This window comes from Leopardus geoffroyi, chromosome E1 (assembly GCF_018350155.1).
Source record: "Leopardus geoffroyi isolate Oge1 chromosome E1, O.geoffroyi_Oge1_pat1.0, whole genome shotgun sequence".
Classification (NCBI taxonomy): Eukaryota; Metazoa; Chordata; class Mammalia; order Carnivora; family Felidae; genus Leopardus; species Leopardus geoffroyi.
In genome coordinates this window covers 5,725,508-5,742,075 of record NC_059330.1, presented here as the reverse complement: position 1 = coordinate 5,742,075, position 16,568 = coordinate 5,725,508, and the positions used below count along the sequence as shown (strand labels likewise).

The following is a 16,568-nucleotide window of genomic DNA, read 5'->3' as shown; positions in this document are numbered from 1 at the left end:
TACATCTATTGTTGCTTCTACTTTGCCTAAGGTTCTGAATCCTCAATTAAATTGGCAAACGAATCTTGCCCTATTGCGTAAGTTTTGCATATGCAAATTCTGTGTCTCTTCTGGCCAATGCCTAACCTACTTGAAATACTGCACACATTGTATCTAGTTTTTCTCTTGAATACGGGAAGAGAATAGCACCTTCCTGCTGGGCTCAGGAGATCGGCAGACCCTTAACATGTTCTTTTTCCAAAAATCAGATCTAGTTCCAATAAAAGCCCCAAGATTATTGCCTGTTTTGCAATGGAAGGAGCCAGGATACCAGGCACAGCACTAGCTCTAAGGACCTTAATGAACCAGTCCTCTACTAGTTTCTTCCTTATTTCTATGACCTAGCTCTCCGGACCTTGGGCCACCTTGGGGTGACTCTGACACCAGGGGGAATTTAGCAGAGACACTCAAGAGAAAAGGGTTTCTTACCAGATGCCAAGAGATCATTGATGAGCACAAGGAACTTCTCATCAGCCACTTGGGCATCGGTCATGAGAAAGACCGTGCTGAGGCCCTTCACCCCAGCTTTCAGGCACAAACTGGCCAGGTCCATCTGTGGAAACAATCAATATTAGAGATCTCTGGGAAGACGGCCTTACTGAAAGAGGTCTCCAAGCCACTCATTAGGAATGAGACCACTTCCTTATCTACTTTAATGGGAAATAAAGTGAAGCAGCAATGGAAAGTAGGAAGGAGTACCATCTTGTCCTGAAAAGAAAGTACACCTCATTCTGCCTCAATCCCAATAGAGATGGACAAGTAAAATTAAATAGCAATGATCTTCAATTCTACAACCATTGTGGCTCCTACACTGGCCTCTGGGGCTCCTGCTTTGTGCAAAGAGCTAACAGCTTTCCAAAGGGACAGAGATGGTTCCTGTTCACCTGTGTTACTCATATCATCATGCAAGTGAATGACCTTCCCCAGGAGGCAAGCAACTGCTCTTGACCTTGACAGAGGAGTCATGTTCTTGGGGATACCGACCTGGGTGATGAATACATCTTATGCCAGCAGTGTCTTGTGTCCTCATGACTCGCTCCAGCAAAAGCCTTATGTTGGAATAAAATATACTGGGGACCACACACACACACACACACACACACACACACACAATCATCTTGTAGGAAATTATATCCAGTCAAAACTACAGGTGGATGAAGTTTTGGGCTAGGATATCAAGCCCTGAATTTTTCCAGCTTAGTCAATCTCGGTTCCTTCTCTGTATCCCTCTCACAAAGCTGGGTGCCAGTCTCTGATGTTGCTCTTCTCCCTTGCCCCACTCAAAGCTCCTTTTCTAAGAGCCTCGTGCATTTGTTTACAGCAGAGCACCTTTGTGTCCTATATATAATCCCCCTTTAAAGTTAGTGAACTTCCTTGAATATCGACTGCTCTCAACCTTGTGCGTTAACGGAATTAGCTAAGACAAGGCTTCTTAACTCTCACTGGAGCCATCTGGGGGAGGCTTTCAGAAGTCCTGATGCTCACACCATTCCCTGGACTAGTTAAGCGGAAATTTCTGGAGGGTGGGGTGCAGGTACCAGCATGATTTGAAGGGGATTCCAAGATGTAGTCGAGGTAGAGAACCGCTGTCTTAGATCATTCCGTGAACATGTGTTTCTCATATGCACTAACTTATTTACTTTTTTGGGGGGATCCGCTGAAGACTGGTCTCACGTGACCATGGTCTATGACCTCAGATCCAGCCAGTCATGGAGAGGCTGAACTGTGGCTCCGGAGTCAGCAGTGGGTGCCACTGGCGGAGAGATCTGAAGGCAGGTGGGTAGGTCTGGCCCCACGCTGGCGGGAATTCTCCCAGGGACAGTAAGGGCAGCGTCCTGGTGGAAATTACATCAGGACTCCCAATCCCGCCTCTACTGTAACCATGCACAAAAGGGAGGGGGCTGGGCAAAGTGACCTCTGAAGGCTGGATAAATGCCTTTCCCCACTTTCCAGAGCTTGCATTGTGGTGCTAAGTGCTTAATGTCGGGACCAGGAAATGTCACTGAAGCTCCTGGTAGCTGGTGGTTACAGGAACTTTCCTTTAAAATATGGCTGTCTTACAGAACTTGGGCAGACTGTCGGAATTCCTTCGAAGCCTGCCACAGGGGCTAGCGAGCCATGCGCTAAATGTCACATAGATGTGCCCCTGCTCCGGTGAGAACTGAGGTTCCAGGGACCGAGCTGAAGCAGCTGAGGTCTGCAGACCTGAGCCCAATGAGAAAAGAGCCCCTCACGTCCCTAGCCCTGAACCGAAGAGGCGAATGGCCCAGAACCTTACGGGGAGGGTCTAAGCGAGGCGCGTGAAGAGCTAGGAAGGGGGACAGGAAGCTGTGGGTGGCTGCAGGGGGGCTGTCACTCACCTTGAAGTCCGCGATCTGGTAGCCTCTCCACGGCGTGATCTGGAACACGTCCATGGAGCTGATGAAAGCCGCAAGCCTGGTCAGACACTGCTTGCCGCTCCCACCCACGCCGACCAGCAGAGCGTTTCCCCGCGGGGACTCCAGGATGCGGCTGATGTGGCAGCTGCGGAGAAGGAGCAGAGGTCCACGGCTCTGATCAGACCCCTCCCGTGAGGAGCACGCACCGCGCTGGAACCTTCCTAGGAGGCACACTGTGAGCGGAGCTGCATGAAGCGTGAGTTACACGGTCCCCACATCAGGTCTCACCTTCTTGCCTGGATGGATGGAGGTTGTCAACGGCTTTGCTTTAAGCCAAACCCTCTGTGACCAGGTGGCAGTGGAGGAAGAGCTCACGGCAGCCAGGCAGGATGGGAGGGGACCCCAACTCACGCTCAGTCCCCTCCCCAGCCCGGCCTGACTGCCACACCTCCATGGCACTTTGCCTCACCTACTTGTGCTTTCAGGCAGGAGGAGGGGGCAGGGAAAAGAGAAAAGAAGAAAAATATTCAGGGGAGGCTAGAGGACAAGCAGGAACAGAATTGTTTGCTCCTCTTAAGAAAGAAGGAGCAACGGGGTGCCCGGGCGGCTCAGTCGGTTCAGCGTCCGACTTCTGCTCAGGTCATGATCTCACGGGTTGTGGGTTCGAGCCCCGCGTCGGGCTCTGTGCTGACAGCTCGGAGCCTGGAGTCTGCTTTGGATTCAATGTCTCTCTCTCTCTCTGTCCCCACCCCGCTTGTACTCTCTCTCTCAAAAATAAATACACATTACAAAATAAAAAAATTTGTTAAAAAGGAGGAGCAAAATTGAAGTCAGCAGAATGACGGGGAGCCCTAGGCATGGATGCTCTTGTGATGAGTGCTCGGAGATTCTTGGGGCACAAGACACCCACTTCCTTGGCTTCTGGATTCTTCCCCTTGCAGCGACACTCACCTCTCTCAGTAACCATATTCCCACCCAGCAATGGCGAAACATTCCCAGGCCCTGGGCTCAGACTACGTTCTGCAGAGGCCCCTCCTCTGCCTGCCCCACAAGCCTTCCTCAAATGCTCTCCTTCCTCCAGGCCATCCACAGACCCTCTTCCACATTCTCTGTTCCCCTCAGCACTGTGTACTTACCTTAGGTAAGGGACCTACACCCTTTATAACAATAGTTCCCATTCCCTTCCTTTCCTTGTCTTTGTATTTATTTATTTTTTGAGAGAGCGAGAGCGAGTGACAGCGTGGACACAAGCAAGGGAGGGGCAGACAGAGAAGGAGAGAGAGAATCTCAAGCAGGGTCCGCACCATCCGCCCAGAGCCCGACGCGGGGCTCGAACTCATGAACGGGGAGGTCATGCCCTGAGCTGAAACCAAGAGTAGGACGTATAACCGACGGAGACATCCGGTTGCCCCCCTTGCTTTCCTCATCTTAAAAACAATAACTATTCATTGTGAAAAATGCATAAAATCCAGAAAAAAGCTACAACTTACTAGATAGCAATAAACACTATTGACATTAAGTGTATGCCCTTCTGGACATTTTTCCAGGGTCTGTATGTTTGTAAGTATATATTTATGCGTATATACACCCATTACCTGTGGAAGTTCAATATATGTATCTATCCTGTTTTCAAAACTGGGCTCACGTCATACACTAAACAGTGTTTTGAGACCACTTTTCCATTTAGTGATGTTCTGTGATTATTTCCCTATGCTGCTGAGTAATCATGAAACCGTGCTTTTTTTTTTTTTTTTTTAAGTTTATTTATTTATTTCGAGGGAAACAGAGACGGCACAAGTCAGGGAGGGGCAGAGAGAGAGGGAAAGAGAGAGAATCCCAAGCAGGCTTTCTGCAGCCAGATCATGACCTGAGCCGAAACCAAGAGTTGGACGTTTAACAGACTGAGCCACCCAGGCACCCCGCTAGGCCATGCTTTTAATGGTACAATAATATTCCAATGCATAGAATAAATTCCTTGTCTGCAATAGACTACTACTGGATATTTAGATTGTTTCCAACATTTTCCAGCCATAAATAATGCTATTTAAGTTATTTTTAGTTTCTATCTCTTGTCACGCCCACAGGACGGGCTCCTAAAATTAAAGCTGCCAAGGGGCACCTGGGTAGCTCAGTCAGTTAAGTGTCCGACTCTTGGTTTTAGCTCAGGTCATGATCTCACCCTTTGTGGGCTCGAGCCCCATGTCAGGCACTGTGCTGACAGTGTGGAATTCTCTCTCTCCCTCTCTCTCTCTCTGCCCCTCTCCTGCTCACTCTCTCTGTTTTTCAAAAATAAATAAATAAGCTTAAGAAAAGGTAACACTGCCATGTCAAACAGTAAGGCGATTTTCACGACCTTTGATACGTAGTGAAAAACTGCCCGCCCCAGAATGGGGGCAACAATTTGCGGTCGACTTAGGTACAACCAATGGGTCAAAATGTGGATCTCTTATTTCAACAGGTGAGCATATGTTAGATCATGTGAGTTGAATTAGAATATGTTAAAAATTTGGGGAAAACGTAACACAGTGACCAAGGCACGGTGGAGAAACGGGTAAAATAAGGAGGATGAGACAACAGGTGTTGGGGACCTCGGAACTGAAGGGGTACACAGAACAAGACCTCAGGTGGAGTCTGACCAAACACAGCAGAGTGGACATCTGAGATTGAACGGCACAGGCTATAAGCCTGTGTCTCTACCTTGTGTTCATGATATTACAGTGACAAATCCCGTATTCACATTAAGTAATGGTAATCAGGGGTGGAGAGGCCCAAGGGTAGCTAAGCTCCATTTGGAAAAAAGGCTGGGGCACGGGGAGAGTTCTGGGGCTTGACGTGTCAACAAACTATGAGCATATATGAGGTTAAACCTTCTGTGGCTTGATTTTCTTACTATTGCAAAATTTCTGGCACATACTGATGACTGGGTCATAATCAGCGTCGATAACCTAAATGTCTCTGGGTGTTCGTTGCCTCCTGTCTCCTGTGGGATGCGTTTGCTACTGAGAAGGAAACCCTAGCAGGGCTGCAGGTCAGTCAACAATGCCCACCTATCAGCCGATAGGAGAGTCTGGCCCCCATTCTTGTGGACACGGGGTCTTATATACATATTTTTAAATCTTTGCCAGTTGCGTGGTTGAAAATATTAATTTTTATTTCTTCATTATTTAGGGAACTGAACATCTTTCTTATCATTATATATTTTTTCTTTTACAAATTTCCTTTTCATGTCCATTGCCCCCCCCCCCCTTTGTTTTCTTTTTGTTTAATCTCTACCCTCAACACGGGGCTCAAACTCACAACCCTGAGATCAAGTGTTGCACACTCCTCCGACTGAGCCAGCCAAGTACCCCAAGTTCCCACTTCTTAATTGAAGTGTTCTAGATTTGTAAGACCCCCTTAGGTATGTATGTTCTGAAATATCCCTCCAATTTGTCACTTTCACCTTTTGGTCTTAATGTATTTTTTGATGTGTGGAAAATCCTAGCTTTCTGGTCTTAAAACTATAAGTCACTGAGTTTTATAGTTAAAATTGATTCCCCTAAGAATTTAGGAATTATTTACTGACCTATCCTTAGTTCTTTTATGATTTTTCTTTTCCCCTTTAGAATTCTTTAATTGTGATACTTATACTCTCCCTTGTATCAGATGGCTTTTCACTTCTCTGGCTCCCTTATTAAGTCCTAGTTTCGAGGCCCTGGAAGAATGTGCATGTATAACTCGTCTTGTATCCTCTATAATGCTAGCACATTGAAGGCATTTAATAAATTTTAGTTAAACTCAAACAGCACAACAAATACCTCCCAGTCAGCATCACATCTGGGGGGATGTGAGGTGCAAGGACTCACCTGCTTTGTGACTATATTAGAGGGCGCCTGGCGGCAATGATGAAAGGAGAAGCATATCCAGGCCCTCTATTTGGAAAGAAGTTCACCTGGGTTCTCTGGGCCGCCCAACACCCCCTCTAGGCTGGAAGGCCTGACCTCAGCTTTGCATGGTCCCTGCTATTCAATATCTAAATGGGAAATGCATCATTAGTGCTGAAGTTTCCGGAGAAGAATGGTTGAGTCTGCAACTGTCAGCATTAGACTCCAGCTGGGGATTCATTAACAACCTCTGACGAGGGCAAAGGACTCTGCATTCAAATTACAAAATTTAAAAAAGAAGATCAATATTCTGAAGGACTCCTGGGCAAGCAAACCAGCGGAGTCTAAGTTAAGCCCATTACTGAATTTCTGTGAGATTAAAGACAAAAGCCAAAGATGTACCACAGCACAGCTGGAGGAAGCGGGCTCACTGAAGCCGACACACGCACACACTCAGGCACATGCACGCGCATACCCACACGCACGCTCACGCCCTAGAGAATGGACAGGATACACAAAGGAAGGGGCACAAGAGAAGTACATCTAAAGTTCCTTTTTTGTTAAGTGATGCTAAGAGAAAGAAGAGGCAGAACAAAGAATCTATGTGGGAGCCAATAAACAAAGAAAAACGTTAAGGTTATGCCACAAGCAGGGGAAAAGACCGGTGTGAGGCTTTAAGGAAAGGCACAACAAGAATCTGCTGAGGTGGTAGAGAAAGACAGTAGGAGAGCAAAATGGTACCGTTAAGGACATAACAGCACAAAGAAAAAGACTAAACCTACGTACGGACTCTGTTGAGCGCAAAGCACTGTATACTCATTGCCACAACGTAGGCGCACGACGTAGGCATTCCTACTATCCTCGTTTCCCAGAGGAGAAATTGAGGCTCGGGGAAGTTCAGTGTCCCTTGAAAAATACCGAAGCCAATTAGCGGCAGAACCGGGATTTGAATGTGGGTCTGACTCTGTCTTCGGAGCCTGTGCCCGTCCCTGCTATGTGGTGCTCCATGGTTGGGTTCAGCACAGAAGTAGCAGGAAGAATTAGCAGCAGAGCTTGGGGAAGGTGTAGGGAAACCAGATCAGAGAAAATGGTGAGAACTCACGTGGTGAGAACCAAGAGCCGGATGATAGAATCAAAATGAGCATAAGCCTCATTGCACCTAGGAACCTACGCCCTTACCTTGGCTCCACCTGCCAGCCCTGTGGGTTCCCAGGGAGTGCCATAGCCTCCGTCCTGTTCTGCCTCGCCCTGTTCCCACCCTAGGTATCAGAAGTCAGGACCTTCCCGGAGGGAATCCAAACCCCTCTGCCCCGGGCACCATGCGGTGTGATGTGAGGCCACAAATCTTGTCACTCTTAGGTTGTCTGTGTTTCTCACTGTTGATTCCATTTTCTGGCATGAGGGGATGCCTCTGCTCTATCTGGCTGGTAGGGGCAGCAGAGGGGAGTGAGGAGCCCGAGGAGGGGAGGGGAGGGCAGTGCAAAGATGAAGTCGTGAGACATTGATGTTTTTAAACAAATGTATGTGAAATTATACATCCAAATAAACTTTAATCTTGAGAACTGCCTCCCTCAAGGCAGTTCATTGTTCCAGTTAGCTCCAGATTCTCTTTGGAAACCATCTTTGGAGCCTGTTAAGGAGTCTCAGGAGAAAAGCCAGTTTTCATAGCCTTATTTTTTCCTATAAACAGAATTAGTCAGTTTGATCACCCGTGTTGGAAACTGCATTGACGGAATTCACTTGCTCTTCTCTCAAATGAAATTTACCCTGAAAGAACAAAGATCTGTCTCAATTCCAAGACGATGACACAGGCTCTGAGAGCTGTTACTGAGGAGGGGACGTGTCCACTGAAGCTGCCCAGGGTTACTGAACAGATATCCTAAAACCTTGGTTACTGGCCGCCTACTAGGCACCCGGCGCTGTCCAAGGTACTGGGGATTCAGCCGTGAGCAAGACTGAGTCCGCACACAAGGAGCTCACATTGGCCTGGGAGAGACAGAAAAGTAGATGAACAAGTACCACATTGTGAAAGCCCAGATCACACACGCCGGAGCCACAGGGCCCTAGTGTAAGCTTTGGCTTACCTGTTTCTGGGGAGTGTGGCATTAGGCAACTCTCTTATCTCTCTGGGTTGCAGCTTCCTCATTTGTAATGGAGGGATGACAGACCTTACTTTCTTCAGGGTTTTTGTGAAGACTAGATGAAGTGACTTATGCAAAGATCCATGCACTGGGCCCACATGAGTTCTGTGTTCAGGGTGGCTCCTATGTGTCACATCAATGCTGCCTCCCCAGAGAGGTCCTCCAGACCATCCTATTTCAGACTGCAATCAGCCCCCTGTCCCCAGCACTCTCTGTCCCCTCTTCCCTGTTTTCTCTACATCACCTATGCCATATGACATGCTAAGAATTTTTGTTGATCTGCTTTGTTCTAGACATTGTCCTGGGTATTAGAGATCTAGCAGTGAATAAAACAAAGATCCCTGCACTCATACTATGCCTACTCAATAGATACATGTTGGATGGATGGATGGTTGGATAGATGGAGGGATGGATGGATGCAAACAACTAGAGTGATTACTCATGACAAATGCAGTAGGGAAGTCAAGTTACACAAGGTGAGGACCCAGCAGTGACAACTGACTTTCGCAAGAGGTGGCTACATGGTGACTTTGATAAGAACTTATTTGTTCAATTGATAAGAAATGGGTCAAGGAGAGAATGAGAAGTGAGAAACTATGAGAAGCACAGACAACCACTTTGATGAATGCTGTTATGAACAGGAGCAAAAAATAATGGGGGTAGGAGATGGAAAGAGATGTAAAAGTGAAGGGATAGTTTATTGTTTTTGATAAGGATGATCTGGCATGTTTGTATGTAGATGCATATGATGAAGCAATTACTGAATCAATGAAGATGGGGTAAGGGGAGACAAGAGCAAAGAGGGGAGGGAAGAGAAAGAGAGAGAGAGGGAGAAAGGAGGAGGTGGTGGGGGAGGGGGAGGTGGGGGGAAGGAAGGAGGGAGAAAGAATAATTGAATTTCAGAAGGAATAAAGTCACTTAGAAGGTGGTAAGAGTCAGGATCCAGAATGCACATGGAGGGATTGGCCTCAGGTAGGAACAGGGATGGTTCATTTGCTGAGACAGTAGAGAAGGCACAATCTGTGGGTGGGATGCAGGAGGGATGAAGACAGGCTGTTAGATTTGATGATGGGGAGATGAGAGGATTCTCTCCTGGTTGCTTTCACTATCGCAGTGAAGTAAGACATGTGCTCATTAACTGGGAACAGAGAGAGGAGAAGGATGCTGGAAGCTTGAGAACAGAAAACTACATGATGCAATTACCACAGGCAGGGCAAGAGAGCAAACTGCCCAGGGTAGGGAAGGTGGGGTTTCCACAACGTTAGGGGCCCATTTGGTAGGTGTGGCTGAAAATATGAAGCAAACCAAGCCAAAACTTTTGTGGTTTTTCTTCCACGATCTTCAGATGCTTAGGGGGCAGGTGTGGAATAAGACGACAGTGGGGTTTGACTAGAATGGGGTTTTGTCACATGGATGCTATGCCAGGAGAGTTAGGGGAGCCTGTACCAGGATGATGGGAGTCTATGATGGCTGAGGACAGAAAAGGCATGGTAGGCAGAGGGACAAAGGAGTCTGCAAAACTGGTTGGCTCCATGAAATGAAGTCTTGATGAAGTTTAAGAGTAACTGGAATATTTGTATCTGGGACAACACAGAAGGACCTTGAAGGTATTATACCACCTGAAGTAAGTCAGAGAAAGACACATACCATATGATCTTACTTATATGTGGAATCCAACACACACACACACACACACACACACGCACACACACATAAATCAGATTTGTGGTTGCCAGAGACTGGAGGGATGGGGGTGAGGAATCAGGTAAAGGTGGCCAAAAGGTACCAAATCCCAGAGAGAAGATAAATGAGTTCTGGGGATGTAAGATATAATACGATGACTACAGTTAACAGTGCTGTGTGGTGTATTTGAAAGTTGCTAAGAGAACAGATCTTAAAAGCTCTTATCACAAGGGGAAAAAAACGGCAACTAGGAGAAGTGATGACTGTTAACTAATATTTTTTTTAAGTTTATTTACTTATTTTGAGAAGGGGGAGGGGCAAAGAGAGAGGGAGAGGGGGCATCCGAAGTAGGCCCCATGCTCAGTGCACAGTCCGATGCATGGATTGATGCCGTAAATGTGAGATCGTGACCAGAGCCAAACAAGAGTTGGACGCTTCGCCACCTGAGCCACCCAGGTGCCCCAATCTTATTGTCATGACCATTTTGTGTTATACACGTATATCAAGTCATGACGTTGTACGCCTTGAACTTATACCATGTTATAGGTCAGTTACATCTCAATAAAACTGGGTAAAGAAAGGATACCTGGAATGGGAAGCAGAGCAGGTGAGTGGAAGGGTAAGAGGTACAAGTCCGAGAGAGGGATGTTCGAAATGGCAATGGTGGAGATGGGATCATCACCGATGATGGAAGTGCGAGGGTAGGAACATGAGAGCAAGTGGCTGAGGTGGGGGATGGAAGAAACAGCCACTGGAATTAACAAGACCAAGGAGCAGAAAGACCAGGTGATACACAGATGCCAGCCAGGAACAAAGATGTAGTTGAGAAGATGCTCCAAGCACCCAGGCAGCCGGTAAGTGTTGGGGGGGAACTGGATGTTGGCAGATGACAGGCGAAGTGATGAGTATGAATGTCCGGTTGCCAGTGCTTTAGAAGAAGTGGGGTTTGTAAAGGATAAAGAGAGGAATGGTTTAAATGTGCCGTTGAAATGAGGTGGGGGAGAAGGAGGGTACTTAGTTCTCGCTAGGTCCTGGGGGGGACACAGAACAGCAAAAAGAGCTTTCCTCCACTCAGGGGTCAGTGAGGTTTCACTCGGAATCATCAATGAGGGGAGGTTCAGAGAAGGTAAAGATGAGGTGGGTTTTGCTGCTGAAGTACCAGCACGGGTACCAGGGGACAGGGTGGAAAGATTTTGGAAGGCAGGGAGGGATGGTAGGTGTGATTGAACCGGGGAATGTAGAACAATACAGGGACAGCACTGGTGTGAGTATAAATCGTCTGGGAGGCTTGGTGACTACTTTCAGTGATTCATTTGATGGCAATAACATTTAAGAAGGGTATTCAATTTTTGAAATCCGTGAGCACTTAAACAAAAATCTTCAATCTCATTATTCTAAAGTTGGCCCTTCGACCGGTATGGGGTGGGGATATGGGTTCTGAGCTGTTCTGGTGCCTCTTTTACGATCTTAAATTTTCCCTTGGTGTCACTGTGGTCATGCCCAGGGATTGTAAAGGACACACAAGGAAATACATCCAGTGCTGCCTGAGTTCAGCATCCTGCTGCCCCCTAGGGCCAGTGGCAGACACTGCAACCGCTGCTCTACCGGCCGCCATGTTGACCTTCAGGGCAGACGCATAGCTGCTTTTTTCTGGTTTTAGGGAGGTGTCCTCAAATGCCCACATGAGACCTCTGACATTGGGAAGACGAGGCAACTGAGGAAAGGCAAGAACGGAAGCACACTTACACATGGCGCATGGCGTCCTCAAAGAGAACCAGGTCCATCACTGTGTTGACTTCATTGTGGTTCTCCAGGGCTTCCACCAGAGTCTGGGTCAAAAGTTCCCACGATTGTACAGGCATGTACTTGGGTTCACCAATACCATTTGCAAAATGGCAATATATGTTTAGGCTTCGGGTCTGCTCCACCGTCTCATCAATACCCTGGTGATGGAACACAGGCGTAAGGACCCTCCTTACAGACTCAATTCTGGTTCCATACAGATTGAAGACCCCTCATGTGCTTTTTCTCTCTGAACACACCCTGCAAATTAAGTATCAGTCCTGCTTCCAACACTTTCTTTTTCTTGAGAAGCTTCTATGAAGTGGATGTTTAACATTCATTTACTAGCTCCATGAAGTCATGAGTGATGTTTGTTATTCCTTGTGGGCTGAGAGTGGAAACCGGAAGGTGGGAGGGACCCTTCCCACATACACAGGTAGAGCCCATGTCTGGGCAGAGGAACGGATGGGGACACAGGGACAGATTACGCTAAGCAGCGGCTCTTCGACCAGTGACGGCTGAAGGGGTCCATGCACCAGTGGCCTCATCTCCCCCACACCCATTTCAACAAGTCCTGCTTCCCAATCCACAGCAGTGTCCTAAAATATCCTTTCCTGTTTCCTGTGAGACACCCCATTGTAGGCTACCAGCCCCAGTTTCACAGGCTCAGCCCAGAGAACTTGGTTTCTGAAAAATGTGCCATGAGCCATCCTTAGGTGACTGGTTCATTCACAGGAGAGCCCCCTGCGTGTACATGGTACACAATTTTCCTAAAGACATGAGCCTATTGTGTGTTAATTCTTGCCCACAGGGCAGACCTAACCATGTTTAATGAATACCTAGTACAATTCAATTAATTAAAAAGATATGGCATCTATGTCTCCTTACCACCAAGGTGCCCTCCAAGCATCAAAGAGGCAGCTAGTCTTTTCCTTAATTTATTTTTTTGCCCACCCCCATCCACCCTCAGTTTGTTACCTGTATTTAAGAGTCTCTTATGGTTTGCCTCCCTCCCTCTCTGTTTGTAACTGTTTTTTTTCCCCTCCCCTTCCCCCATGGTCTTCTGTTAAGTTTCTCAAGTTCCACATATGAGTGAAAACATATGATATCTGTCCTTCTCTGACTGACTTATTTCACTCAGCATAATACCTTCCAGTTCCATCCACATTGTGGCAAATAGCATGATTTCATTCTTTCTCATTGCTGAGTAGTATTCCATTGTATACTTACTTACCAAAACCTGAATCCTAGAGACTTTGAAAGGAAGAAAGGTGGCAGAAGGAAGTTGAGAAAAAACAGGTTTCCTAGTGCTATACCATTATGAGCAACTATCCCCACTGCCATTGTGTTTTTCTCCCAACGTTCTGACTGGGAGAACCACCTGCCAAAGAGGTAACGCACATGCTGTTTATCAGCAAGGACATTACCCAGGAGATGAGTCCCTTAGGGTTGGCTTTGTAAGCCCATGGGCAAATGCATCAAACTTAATGGAGGGGAAGTGAGTTCGACAGTCACATGGACAGAGAAACCAGGACTGGTTTATAAGAAGAATGAAATGGCAAGAGTTAAATATCAAAGAGCTATTGTATTTTGAAGGTGATTTCAGGGCCCTGGAAAGCCTTTAAACCATTCTGCCTTTGCCACGCATTAGCAGTAAATGCCCAGACACTCGGATAAGATTTAATGAAATGCAGGCGAGCCATTCTTGCTAGCTGCAGGAAGCACGTGGGGGAAGTGATGTGGGAATACATTTACCCAGTTTGAACATGGGCTAATATACTGGGAATTGGTCCTGATAGCAGTCAATTTACATGAATGATCTAGCAGAGGAAGGACTGAAGTACAGTTCTGAAAAGCCCACTCTACAAAGACTCTTTGATGAACAAAACAATGTGTCTCAGATTTTCTGATCAGAGCCAGGCTGTGCAGGAGGGAGAGGAAAACCAAGCACCGGGTGAATCAAAGACCTCTTCATAGTGACGCCACATCACACAAGGGCCACTTCTCAGAGAACGTTAAGATTTTAATGGTGGAAACAAGACCGTGTCACTTCCTTGGTGGAAATTCGGCAATCTTTCATTAATACCGATACCAAGATTTCATGCGGCCGGAGGTGATTCTGGCTGGCATTTCAGACGTTGTTGGAGAAGGATAATGGTATTAATTATATCTGGGTCTATGATCAAAAGAATGCGTCCTTAGGATACAGACCCACAGAGGAACCTCGATTTCAAAGGCTGAGAGTTGTCCGTCTAAAGTGCCAGCTCAGACTGGCTGGAGAAAATAGTCAAGGTGCGTTTGCAGAGCCAACCATGAACACATAAATTGGCAAATGCTACAATGCTCAGAGGGGCATCTAAGACGTGAGAGCGGGGCACAGAAAAATGGTAAGGGGAGGAATTTCAGGGTGTTCATATTAGTAAAGAGCAGGCTGAGATAAATTCCTTAAAAATGCTGTGCAAGATCCAGAAGGCTGCCATGTAGGTTGGGATGGACTCTAAGTATCTTCAGAGGTAGACCCCAGGTTGGTGTCAGGACAAAATATGGTGCTAGACCCAACAAGGCGAGCAGGGAAACACGGTACATTTCAATACAAGTTCTGGTTATTTCTAAGTTCGAGAGGGGACAAGTGGCTTGAGTGGAAACTAGGGAGTTTGGGTCAACTTCCAGAATGCTCAGTGTTAGCTGTGGGGTAACTGTGACACAAAGAAGTGTAACATGATCTTAGGCTGCGTTTGTGGATCAGTGCTTTCCAAGGCATATTCTGTGGAATATTCGTTCTGCAAATTATTAGTAAGTTTCATGAATGGAAAAGGGTTTGAGGGTCTCATACATGTGGGAAATGACAAATGAATCAGGGTTATTCAAGATTTTGGGGGCTTTAATGTGCTGAAAGCACGATGTATTTCCAAGAGAGGGATAGAATATGAAGTACTGTCTCAACTTATTTTTATCATGGATACCTTCTTTCTAAGGAGTATATTGTAGTTCAACAGTTTAGGAGGACAATTTTGGGAAATGGTAACAAAATTATAGTATGTAAGAAGAGGGAATGATGATCTTGCTTTGGGCCAGACCCCAGTTGGGTTGTGAGACGAAAAATCAGACACCACGATCTCAGAGGGGGGAACTGATGGAAAAGTAATCAAGATGATGGCAAATTTCTCTGGGTTTGAAAACAAGCCATGCCAGAAGTGGCTAAAAGAACAGAGGCTATTTAGCCTGGAGGAAAGAAGACCCAGGAAGGACAAGACATATTATTTGAAATATTTGAAAGTGTTTCATGTAGACGTAATATGAGTGGACAGGGAAATAAATTTTAGATCATTATTAGAAAAAATTTCCAGCTGGGGTGCATGGGTGGCTCAGTCAGTTGAGCGACTGACTCCTGTTTTTGGCTCGGGTCATGATTCCAGGATCATGGGATCGAGTCCCCCCATCAGGCTCTGTGTTGAGCGTGGAACCTGCTTCGCATTCTCCCTCCCTCTCTCTCTGCCCCTTTCCCCTGCTCATATACACACACTCTCTCTCCTCAAATAAATGAAAATGAAAAAAAAAAAAAAAGAAAGAAAGAAAGAAAGAAAGAAAGAAAGAAAGAAAGAGAGAGAGAGAGAAAGAAAAAGAAAAAAATTCCAGACTTTAAAATTGTTCCAAAGCTTCCGAATTTAAAAATTGTTCCAGGGGCGCCTGGGTGGCTCAGTTGGTTGAGCATCCAACTTTGGTTCAGGTCATGATCTCACGTTCCATGAGTTCAAGCCCCATGTTGGGCTCTGTGCTGACAGCTCAGAGCCTGGAGCCTGCTTCAGATTCTGTGTCTCCCTCTCTCTTTCCCCCTCCCCCACTCATGCTCTGTTTCTCTCTCTCTCTCTCTGTCAAAAATAAACATTAAAAAAATTAAAAATAAAAAAAATAAAAATCGTTCCAAATTTCCAGGGGCACCTGGGTGGCTCAGTCAGTCAAACATCGGACTCCTGATTTCGGCTCAGGTCATGATCTCATGGTTCGTGAGTTCAAGCCCCACGTGCTGACAGAGCCTGCTTGGGATTCTTTCTCTCCTTCTCTGTCTCAAAATAAAAAAATAAACTTAAAATAAATTGCTTCAGATTTCTAGTCATTAGTGGCTCCAGAATGGCTCCCCTGGGAAAGATGAGATTATGCATTTTCAAGGATGCATCCACTGGGATGACCAATCTGAGAAATGCTACTGACATGAGCAAGTATGGGACAAGGAATTGGATCACATGAAATCCACAGACCCTCCCAACACTGAAATTCTATGGTAATTTATGTCTTTTCTCGTCCTGCCATTTTCACCTCAGCAAAATAATGATAGATTTTCTTTCCCTATCTAATCTCTGATTCCTGCCCCCCACCTCACCCCATTTCTGAGCTAGATTTTATCATTTGGGTGATCGCCTGCAGAAATATTTATTTTTCAAATATATAGCAATTTTTTTTTCAGGGCAATACTCACATCAAAAATTTTCTTGACCACTTCTGTCTGGATTTTGTCAAAAAGATCAAAGTCCTTTTCTTCCACCATCTTGTCCCGATAAACCCGACTTGATTCATGTAGATAGAGCTTTACGAGGTCCTGTGTGGATTTTACACATTCCACAGAGGAGAAGAGAATGCCCTTTATAGAGAGTAGACCAAAAATAATGTGAATAACAATTTAAAAC

At 46.2% G+C, this 16,568-nt stretch overlaps 1 protein-coding gene across 1 annotated transcript in view; it reads right to left on the bottom strand.

The window, feature by feature from the left end:
• The window catches only part of DNAH9 (dynein axonemal heavy chain 9), a 339,411-nt gene that overhangs the window by 134,063 nt on the left and 188,780 nt on the right, over window positions 1-16,568 (bottom strand). Inside the window, exons 42-45 of the mRNA XM_045487400.1 lie at window positions 16,361-16,522; window positions 11,851-12,047; window positions 2,400-2,562; window positions 469-592 (exon numbers count right to left, since the gene is read on the bottom strand). Of these exons, the coding sequence (XP_045343356.1) occupies window positions 469-592; window positions 2,400-2,562; window positions 11,851-12,047; window positions 16,361-16,522 (646 nt within the window). The remainder of the gene's footprint in view (window positions 1-468; window positions 593-2,399; window positions 2,563-11,850; window positions 12,048-16,360; window positions 16,523-16,568) is intronic.